Source organism: Lepidothrix coronata, unplaced genomic scaffold, assembly GCF_001604755.1.
Source record: "Lepidothrix coronata isolate B3197 unplaced genomic scaffold, Lepidothrix_coronata-1.0 Scaffold49, whole genome shotgun sequence".
Lineage (NCBI taxonomy): Eukaryota > Metazoa > Chordata > Aves > Passeriformes > Pipridae > Lepidothrix > Lepidothrix coronata.
The window spans coordinates 2,866,977-2,878,443 of record NW_016690229.1 but is presented as its reverse complement, the minus strand read 5'-3'; the positions used below and the strand labels follow the sequence as shown (position 1 = coordinate 2,878,443).

Here is an 11,467-nt window from a genome sequence, read left to right as displayed (position 1 = left end):
ACACCTGAACATTCTGGATAACTTATTTATTAATTAATTTATTTATTTACTCATTAAGTCACAGGCCACCTGATACCCCATTGCTGCTCTAAGTCTGGACGGGGACAACCATCTTCTGTAAATAAATAAAGTGTTGTTTACATATCTAGTAATTTCACTGCTAGAAACAACAAGTTTCCATTTGAAATATTTTAACTTCCTCCTGACTGACACTGACAGCACCTGGGAGCTGGCAGTGATTTAGCATTGTTTTTTCATGTTTTACAGATGTTTCTGCACTCCACAAAGGGGACAGAGAGCTCACCAGTTCAGGATGTTACTGTGAGACATCAGCTCAATTCTAGATAGCTCCTGTAGAGTGTTTATTCAAGACTGATTTGCAAAAAAGTTAACTAAAATCATACAGTACTTATAGTAATGAGTTGCTGGCAAAACAAGAACACAAGAAGTTAAGGGCATGTTACTGTTGTATTATGTGTGTTATTTCTGTGCAAAACAAAACTGGTTTAAAGTATTTCTTCATGCATCAGCCAGAGCTGACAGAACAGAATTCCTTCAGCTGGGCTGCAATGGTCACAAAATCTAAATGTTCATTGGTGCTGATATCTATGGAACCAGACACTTAAAACTAATGAAACTGCTGCAAAAAGAGTTTGTCAGCACAGTGGTAAAGGCTGCTCAACTTCCCAGCGATGTGCTGGATATGACAGGGAGCACATTTCCCATTAATCTGTCTTAATTTGGCCATTTCAATGGCTTATTACAGACTCAATCATTAAAACACTCAGTATTTGCACAACACTGCCCTCAAGCTCCCATAGGTTTTGGGAGAACAGGGCCAAACCCAACACTGGATTAATTCACACTGAGAAAATTAGGTGGGAAAAGAAAAAAAGAGGGGGAATTCATTACTCCAGGTTGCCTTCAATCAGCTTCTCTGACTGCATCACTTGTACCTCCTTTCAAAGGAACCACTGATTTCAGCACCTTTCCACAGTTTATAGAGAGAAAACTTAAGTTATCTTTTACTTTATAGACAATATTCAGATATTGTGCTATGGTCAGGGAACCAAACCTTTAAGTTGAAAGCTTCTTTTTCAGGAAAGGGGTAAATCTGAAAAGAAAACAACACATATCTTTACCTTAAACTGTTTATTCTCCTCCCGTAACCTCTGAACTTCTACTTGAAGCCTCTTATAGTCTTCCATTACTTTCTTAACTTCAGTGTCATCCAAAGAAGAACTTATTGATTTAGACATTACAGAGGAATCTGTCTTTGTTGCAGTTGTGGATACAATTTTATTTATTTCTATGTCATGCTGTTAAAAAAGGACAGAGTGATTTTTGGTTAGTTATTAACACCACACCACACACCTGATATTTAGGAGGAGGATCAGGTAAAATTGTCTGTGCACACCTGAAACGTGCCTGTATCAAAAGAAATAAACATTTTTCTTTCTGTAACCTTTAGTGCTCTCACAGAAAACACCAATCAGCAATAAGTGCAGACAGAATGACCTCGACTTTCCAGTCCCTGCATACACAGAAAAGGAAATATCCTCAGTCCAGGTCTCACAATATGAATGGGAACTTGCTCACAGTCTGCCCATGGGATATCAGTGATCTCCTCACCTTTTCCTCACCAGCAGCTACTCCAGGAACCAGGATCCTGCTGCAGTTCCCTCTCTCCTCCCTCCTCACCCCTGGCTGTCACCTCTCCTTCTTTCTGTGGCACTGTGGGGAGGGTGGAACTTGCAACCCAAGGTAGGGAACAAGCTGCAGAGCTCCAAACCCTCCTCCCCCTCCTGCCTTTGGATCCTCTCCATGCTCTGCACTTTGGAAAGGGCCCTCATAAAACCAAACCAGTCTCTCCTCACCCAAACAATAAATAATCCCAATTACAAGCTGTCCAGTGCAAGGTAGAACAACTGTGCCTTTAGCACCTGCATATTAGGAAACATTTCTCAGTTTATTCAAACCATTATCAGTTCTACGCTGGACACTACACAGTTCCCTTAGAAATTAAATTAATGTGTTCATTACCCTAAAAAAAGGATCCTGCAATATTACAGCTGCTAATTGCAATATAATCCCAAACTGCATTTGTGTTTTCCTCACCAGCTTTCTACCAATTTACTTGCTGAAATCAGCATTTGTCCCACAGGGGCAAAGGGGAGCATTGGTCAGACAAATAATATTGCTGCTGTATTCAGTATAAACTCTGAGCTTTACAACCATCAATCAGCATCTTTATATTTATTTTAAATATTTTTTATCCCGTGATCTTTCACTAAATGAAAACAGATTGACTCAGACTGCTCTGTGCTACTGTTGCACTTACACTGTTCAAATTAGCTGCCAGCTACGTTAAGGATTAACAAGACTTCAAACAGTTTATACTGTGTTTTTAAAGGGTGATGCCATCCAGGCAGTGAAACAGAGGGTTCTGTCCTTTGCTTATAGAGCTGTCTGCATAAACATGCCATATTACAGGATTTGCTGTGGTATTAAGTTAAATCACTCCATATGCATCTGAAAATACTCACAGGCTTATCATTTTCTGCTGGTAGCTCGAACACACACCTAAGTTTCGAATCCATGAGTTCTTCTGGTTTTGCTTCTTTCCACTGGAATAATTTAATATTAATTTAGTATTAAACATATCAATATAATAAGGCAGATGGAAAATGCAGTGTATCATGCAAACAAATCACATCATTTTACTGAGGGAAAAAACCCCCACAGGTGTTTATCATGTTCCATTAGCCACATACAGGATGAAAAATGAAATCAAATATGTGACTGATTGGCATCGTGAAAACAGACCAGACACTGTGAAGCAAATCATTCTAAATAGTCTGAAACCTCCACAGGTAATTTATGAGGACTGGGAGCTGTGTCAGAGTAATTAGCAGAGATAGGGGGAGCTGTGGGCCCGGTTAAAAAAACAAAAGGAAAAAGGAGGGGTGAATTCAAAGGAAGGGAAAGATAACAAAAACCCAAATCAATCACAGTGTTGGTTCTGAAGTCTTTGCCCAGCTGAGTTCCTATTCAAACTTTTCAAATTTCACATGAGCTTTTTTCCCTAATTGTTATAAACTACAGGACTGTTCTTTCCCCTCCTTGTTTTCCACCTCCTTATTTTTCAGCATCGGTGTCTGACCGATAACAGATGTGCTACACACAGAGAGAGATAATTCCCCTCTCACCTTCTCTCCCCTTCAACTAGGGAGTGTACCATAAACAAGCTTCCTTGCAATATTTTTAATAGGGATTAACAGTAATAAATCTTTGCTCAGTATCAGCTGCAACCCTGAAGTGAAGAGATTTATTCCCAGCAGTGATATCCAGCAAGAAGTGTCCACACTCATATCCTGGAGTTCTCACGTGCTTCTCTTCACTGTGACCACACTTCTGGTGGCTTGGTATTCCCAGCATATCTCAAGTAGGTGTCAAATTATGGCCAACCCCATGCAACCTGAAGGAGTATTTAACTCATCCTAAATAGCTGAATCCTACTCCAGCTCTTCTGGGGCTGAAGTCAGAATTCTATTTCGAGCTCCTTGGCTGCCTGGGAAGTGTTGAAAGCTTTACAGTCCTCCTGTAACTGGGCTCACCTGTTCATCCAGAATGGGAAGAGCTTTGGAGAGTGGGAACAGAACTGAGAACTGAACAAAGTGTTACAGGAAAAGAAATTGTATCGGGTCTGGAGAGCTCTGGAAAACTGAAAGGCCCATCTAGGTACTAAAAACATTCTCTGCTGGCAGAATAACATTTGTCATGGTATAAAGTAACTCATAAAAATTAAAGAGTTCGAAAGAAAGGCAGACTGGCTTATCTTTCTAGTGATGCAGATTTTATTACTATAGCTGTTTCTCCCACTGGATCTTATTTTGAGACCATTAAACAAATATAGTTCCATAAATCTCTTTCAGAAGGGAAATTATTAACCCTGCAGAGTGCCCCAGCCTTAAAAAGCTATTCAGAAGAAGACCCATCTTGTAAAGACTATTATAAAAAAACCATGATATGTACCCTGAGCTTTTCTGGGGTTACTTCTTTAAGTAACACACATACACAAACACACACAAGTCCCACACTTCAGGTAATGGCATTTCCCTTTTTATATGGTGTCCTCAACAGCTACCCTGTGCTCTCCCAAAGCTTCCTTGTGCCTTCTTGTGGTAGCAGATGCTGCTGTTAAAGGAAAGGCAGCAGCTGACATAATGGTTTGTTCCTTTCCAGGTTGCCCTCCTGTAGCCTGATATCTTCTTTCTATGTCTTTTGTCTTTCTTTGCTTCTGCTGCTCCCATTTTTAATCCACGGGACAAAATCTACAAGGACCTTTCATTTGCCAAAGCCACAGCAGACAAAGGCAGCGATAAAGAAAAATACACCACTTGTAAATCATCCTCTTGTCTCTTGCTGGGAAAAGCAGCTGTCCAAGGGAAGACTCGAGACTGAGAGTAGATGCATAAAATAGAAAAGATGCCACAGACTTAGAACATATTCTACGTATTCTTAGAATATATAGTTCAAGTTGGCCTTTCTAAAAAAGGATATATTGCAAAAAAACTACAACTACTTGTTTTGTGGCTTGGCATCCCATTCCTGACAGCAGCTTCCCAAGGAAGCAACCACAACACCAACTGTCTCTTTCAGTGCAATATTCCTGGGGCTCAAAATAAACAGAAAACACCTTGAAATCCACGGAGATGGAAATCTGGGAAAGCTTTCAAGGATCATCCCAGTGTGGACTGATAACAGCCCTCAGGCAACACAGTAAAAGGACTTACAGAATTATACAGCTAGAAAGAAATCTATTTAAATTAATATCAATACTTACTACTGCTTCCATATCTGAAGTATCAGCTGGAGCAAACATAGACTGAACCATAAACTTGTGTTTACTTTTCTCATTAGGGTCATAGTCAAAAGGCTGTAGCATCACTGCAAGAAAAAGCCCCAAAACACATCACATTAATATTGCTCTGATGCAGAGTCATGCACTGATGATACAGGTACCACAGTTCAGAAATCAAACATTGAAATGGGTTCAAGTCGTACATCCTTGTGACCAAAGCAGCAGCTGAGATCAGGAATGTCACTTTAAACCAAAATTCTGAAAGAAGGTAAGAGAAACAGACTCCTCCAGCCTGTCTAGACTTCTGTCTGAGAATTCTGGAATTGCTGATCACTCTACAATATTCTGTACACAAGTGTGGCAGGATAACAATAGTAATTCATAGTAAATAGGATAATTTACATATCCTCTGGGACAGAGGGAAAAATTTTCAAAGGCAGCATCTTTTTGTCTTCCTCCACCCTTGGGGCAGAAGTAACAAGCCTTTGGATGAGCCGTGCACACAGTGTTGCTGATGGTCCCTGAGCAGAGCTACAGAGGCAAAGGCAAACGTTGTAAACCTCCAGGTTCCAGTCCCAGGATGGAAATTTCCTCTACAAAGTTTAAGAGCCTCACAGTATCTTTTGTATCAAGCACAAGTATTTCACTTCCAAAAATAAGTCACTGAACGTTTGTTACCAATTTATAGCTGGAAGTTAATGGTTAAATGTGATGTAAACTCTGCCTCTGAAAGGTATACAAAGAATGTATTTCTCTCCATTTAAAAATCAAAAAGCATTCCAGAATTTACTTATGCAGAAAATGACTGTGTTCAGGGGGCAGAGGAAGGAACAGCAGGTTTAGGGGTGTGGGGTTTTATTCCATTTTTTACATAGTATTAGGAGTTTCCATGTCTTTTCTTTTAGGGTAAAGAACTAACATGTTAAAGTAACTTGAAGGGGGACAGTGAAGTATTTAATTTACATGGAATATGCTTTAATCACAGTGGTCACATTTGCAAATGACACCTGGATATTCAGCTATTGTGACATTAACAAACATGGGTTTGGCTTCAACACGAGATAGAACGTGTGAAAATAAGCAACAGAGTTTACACAAACATGTTATTAGATATTGCAAAAAGCCACCAACTCCCTCAAATAAAATGAAGCTTCTAAATACTGTCATTACTGCTAACACAAAAAATGATATAAAAATTCACATTTTATGACCAGTGAGCTCACTTCAGTCCCTCAATTCAATCACTGAAAAGAGAAGCAGTTCAAGAATTAGGATTACTTTCAAGTACTGGTGCTATTAACATTATGTGCCCAGATTCATATGCACTAATTGCAGGGTTTTTTTGTATAAAAGCAATATCCAAAGATCCCATCTATTGCAAATGCAGGCAAGTCAAAGCAATTTGCCTCCCTCAATGAGCAGAGGATGTTATGGCTGTGCCATCTTTATTATGCACACAATCTGTGGCCATCAACAACCACATGCCTTTTAAAGCCCAGAGAGAAGGAAGACAATAAATTCCCTCGGATGAGGTGCTTTAAAGATTATTATACATTTTTAACTCACCTTGCAGTAATTGAACACTAGTCCAAAATAAGTGTTTGCAAATTAAACAGGGGACTTTTAAAACTACTTTTCCCAACAGAAGTGAGTGCACTGTGAGAACACATATATTTCAACACGCTGAAAAGCAGCAGCATTTTTTTTCTTCACTGTAGCAGACACTTGAATTATTTCAAATCTACATAATGTGCAAGATCCAACTGGAGAGTCAAAACTATCCACTGTTTATGGAACTTGTGCAGATTGTGGGTTTATCAGCCTGCTTTGCTGAGTGCATCCATAAGCTCATTTGAAAATCAGGATTCCCCAAGTGACAGAGCTGAATCCGTCCTGGAACGCTGCTCTGAGCTCCATTCACTAAATCACAAGAGCGAGAGAGGGCTCGACAGTACAAACCTTGTTAGCACTTGTATTTTTAGATCAATACATGAAAGCCACATTGACACAAATTATTCAGCAAATGTCTTGTAAGCCAGATGGGAAGCTCAAAAATACGTACTTTGTTCCAGAGGAAACTGAATCATTTCAATATTTATTCGCGTGCTACTGGGGCTTTCTGTGAAAGAGCAGCTCCATGAAAGTGCCCTAATTGCTGGAGAATTTGCTACTGGGAATGTGGCTCCTTTGTTTTGAATGGAAACCACATACTTTATGCAAAAACTATGTGAAAAGTGTGTTCCTACATCACTCATCTCGTCTGGTCAGAAGCTTCTGCTTTCATCAGAATCCAGAGTTTTAAGAAACAAAATTATTCATATGATCTTCAAGTTTACTACCACCAGCATCCATCAGTTATTTCAAACACTTTCTCACCTGTTTCCCCCCAGCTGAAGCACCAGCAATGTTCTACCCTGAGCAAAAACTGCACAGTCACTGAGATCAATGGAATGGAGAGAAGTTGTATTTGTGAGCCCACTTGTCTCTCTCAAAATTCAAACATGAAGGACTGACCTACTGTACATCCTGAAGTGTTTCTAAAGCAATGGACACCAGCTTTCTCACACACCCCTGCCATGCCCCTCATCTATCTGTAGATAGCCAGGAGAGGCACTGACCACCCACTATCCTCTTTTTTTTCCCCTAGAACAGTTTACTGGCAAAGTTAGTGACAATGTCAGAAGCATTAAGCTCTTCTGGTTTTCCTAGGGTAAATCTGCTTTCTCAAGGAACAGAGGAAATCTGAAGCAAGGAACATGGAAGGAGGCAAAATTCTACCTCTAACACCTGCTGGGATCTACCTTTCCCTTCCAGGAGCAGAAGGAACAGAAAAGTCTCCCAGCTCAGATGGTCAGCAACCTTCCTCTAGTTTCCATCTAAATTTATTAATGGCCTGTTTAGTTGGTCCTGGACCAATACTGCCCTTCTGCTTAAATATCAGAGAAGGGGAAGAGTCATTTACTTCTGGTGCACTCCAAGACATCAATCACAGCAACTCTTGGCCTTCTGGCACACTCAGTAAGCCAGACTCAGTGGGTCCTCCCTGGGCCAGGCTCCCCATTCATTCTCTGCACCTGTTCTGGCACAAACTCCTCTATATGAGCTACTCTAATTATACACCCAGGAAATTCTACTAGTGCCTTGCACAACAGCATTTCTACCCTCTTCTCTCTTCCATTATCAGCTTGTTTGCTACATATTTGCCTACAAATGCAGATGTGCGATACTGCATTTGCCTTATTCACAGCCACATTATGTCAGCATCTTGCTCACCCCAGTCAGGCCCCTCTGTTTAACAAGCAGGAGTACTTTATTCTCCAAGTATGTGATTTTGCAGTTTTTTCTAATGAAACTCATCCTTTGTTTGTCTCACTTTAGCCTTCAAGGACACCTAGTTCTGCTGCATAACTTCCCAACTTTACATCATCATCATCAGGGTTTTTAGTGCTCTCTTTGTGCCAGAATTACTTGTAAAAGCATTAAACAAGATTAGTACCAAGAATCATTCTCAAGAAACGTCACTAGTAACTTCCTGCTATTACATTTCCATCCACCACATCACTGTTCACTCTCCAGCAGCTCATTCAACAGTCAGTGAATCTATTTTTCTTTTCCAGCTTTACTGATCATTTTCCCAACTGACACTGCATGCAATTCTTCAGGGTCTGGATGGATCAAATCTACCACATTTATGTCACCTTTCCATAAAATACCCCAACCAGGGGCAAGTCTCAAGTTCATTGTGCAATTTGATCAGCTCTGCCAGAGGTGAGGAAGGACACCGCAACTACAGAAACGGGCAGAATCCACGGCACCCTCCATGTTTGTTCCACGTTTACATAAACAAACATAAAATTTCAGTAAATATTTCCATAATACTAAAAAATGTTGAATCGGTGAAGACCAAGACAGAATCTTTTAAAGCAAGGAGGCACAACCAAGCCAAAACTTGGTAGTGGTTACAGGGTCCCGGGAGGTCCATGGGAAGAAGGCACAGCAGAGATGCTGCCGAGGGAAAGTTTGGGAATGCAGCAGTGGATGAGGGAACAGGGTAGCCCCCCCGTGACTGCAGAGCACAGGGCTGAGTTCCATCCCTGCTGAAGGCAATGCCAGCTGCCTTTTCCAAGTCAGGCAAGCTCACAAAAGAGTACAAATTCCTCCCGAGGATATTCGACAGCGACCCAAGGCCAACATCAGCCTCTCTCCGTGTTCAGGCAGCGTGTTCAGACTGCTCTCTTCAGCAGGACACTGTCACAGATGGTTCCTTCTGCACTTCCTCTCTCCCCCCTCACACACCTCACCAGCATCTGCTGAAGGTTTTTTCCACTTTCCTTTGTAATCCACTCATGATTTAGATTTCAACCTCTCGGAAAAAAAATCAGGTATCTCTGTAGAAATCACACGTGTCTACCAAAAAGGGAATGTGTGCAAATGCCCCTCTTTGCCCAGCATTTCCGAGCACATGCAGAGCCATCAGCTGACAGCACACACACAGACGCTCCCCGACAGTTACATAAACTGAGCTGTTAAAATTACATGCCATTATATAACAGGTGAAAACACGGGCTCCAAACCTGCCACCACAGCGAGCAGCACATGCTGGCAGGGCCTGAAATGCTGGGATTTAGGAAAAGCTGTGATTTGGCATAAGAAGCCAGTATTTGAGACTCCACTAGAATAAAGTAAGCTTTATTCTTCTAGCATTCTGTGTGTTTTAAACGAGCCGTTATATTAGTACCATATAAGGTGGAATAATGTTCGAACTGCTGCCTCTGTCTCAGGGCAGAATATCTTCTCATATACTTACATCAAATTAGTACAGATTTAGTTTCACAGGAGTGTAACAAAGGCATCTGGTTACTACAGTGCAAGGAGATGAGGCTGCCCCAAATTCAGCTGCAGTCAGTAACATTCTGAGAAACTAATAAATCATTCCAGAGCTTCATGCCACCACAGGCACTGATTTTTTGGAGAGACAAACCAGTGCAATCAGTGACTCTGGTAAAGCCAGTCAGCAATTTCCAAGAGGACAGATTGCATATAGTAAATACAGCCCAATTAGTTTAAGTGTCCAGAAGTTACTACTGAATTAACTACATTCTAATAATTTCTCATCAGTAGTATTTTCACTAGGTCTGGAAGAATTCAAGTCCTATTTATTCAAGTCCTATTTTTATGCCCTGTTCAAGACTTAAATTACATGACTGAAAAATAACTGATTCAGAGGCAAAGAAACAAATTCTATTTATTTTTCACTTCATTAACTCCAAAATCACTCCTCTGTTCTCAAGCAACATTACTCCAAAGCAAAGGTTAAACACGTCTCCCCCCTTTCTGTGAACCTGAAAGCAATTTTGTTCTCTAAGTTAATGGGAGTCCCCTCTTTGATCCCTATCCAAGGGATCCCATCTGCTGATTAGAACCAAAGACACTGCCAACTTCAAGTCCAAATTTAGGTCCCATGGATGGTTTAAAGGACCTACCAGAACAGCCATATATACAGCTCTATTAAACTCCAGTTTAGAATGTTGTAGGAAATAAAAATTAACACTTGTAAACCCAAAATTCTGTAACATCTACCTATAAATTTACCTCAATATATTACCTGAAGAACAATGAATGTGTACTGTTTGCATTTTAAAATATAATGCTAATGTAAAGGACTGGCAATTTAGGACCATCATTTATTACTGAAATTATTATCAGCATGAAAATATTAGAACACACATGTGAGCTTGTGATTAAATACACCACAGCCATTTTCAAAACTAACCAAATCATAAATCACTATAAATAAAGTCACCAGAAAAGGGAAAATTGTAAAGCTACATAAGCAAGAGGAAAGCACAGCTCAGGGTTAGCACGGCAGTCTCATAATGGGATACTTGAAGTCTTGGACTAGATCCACACTATCTGGTGAGCCACTGGGAAGAGTGAGGCTGGAAAGGCAAGCTGCTGGTAGCATAACATGAGATGGTTCCTACAAACACCCTCTTGTACTGTATTTGCTCAAGGTGGAGCAAAGGGACACTGTGAGCAGAGGTTTAAGAAAACACTCAACGCTGAGATCAAGACGACATTAAAAAGCCTGGTAAGAGCCTGCAAAGGAAGCAGGCTTTTAATTCTGAAAGTTCATCTGCAAGATGAAAAGCAACCACATCTTTATAGCATGAAGATAATTTGTAGCTAGAAACCATGCTAATTTTCATTATCATTTCATTGATTTCAATGCATTTGATATGCTTGCCTGCAGCTAGGAGAGATGACAGACAGCTTTACTTGGGAATTGTCCCGACTTTTAAAAATCTCTGTTTCTCTCTAGAGAGCTTTTTCATTTACATATTAGTCATTTCAGAGCTCACTGGGTACGTGCTGGCCTTCTCCTGAAGCAGAAGTGCTTTGCCTGCCCCACCTGTAGCTCCCAGTGCAATTGAGGCACGATCCTGCAGCCCTTTGCACGCTCAATTTGACACAGAAATCCCAACGACAACAGATCAATGAGTGTGCAAATGTGGGCATGTCCAGGAAGACTTACAGGATTAGACTTGCTTAATGTTACAGTGCAAAGTATTTTTGGGAGCAATTTTTATTTTGTTGAAGCGA

The 11,467-nt window shown here is 40.6% G+C and overlaps 1 protein-coding gene across 3 annotated transcripts in view; it reads right to left on the bottom strand.

Annotated features, from left to right (window-relative positions):
- The window catches only part of VAPB (VAMP associated protein B and C), a 38,412-nt gene that overhangs the window by 9,864 nt on the left and 17,081 nt on the right, over positions 1 to 11,467 (bottom strand). The window contains exons 3-6 of one of the 3 annotated variants that reach the window (XM_017815250.1): positions 4,847 to 4,950; positions 2,547 to 2,627; positions 1,375 to 1,428; positions 1,076 to 1,114 (exon numbers count right to left, since the gene is read on the bottom strand). In XM_017815250.1, coding sequence (XP_017670739.1) covers positions 1,076 to 1,114; positions 1,375 to 1,428; positions 2,547 to 2,627; positions 4,847 to 4,950 — 278 coding nt within the window. Of the gene's footprint in view, positions 1 to 1,075; positions 1,115 to 1,142; positions 1,320 to 1,374; positions 1,429 to 2,546; positions 2,628 to 4,846; positions 4,951 to 11,467 lie in introns of all 3 variants that reach the window. The other 2 variants (XM_017815249.1, XM_017815251.1) reach the window with 2 other exon arrangements.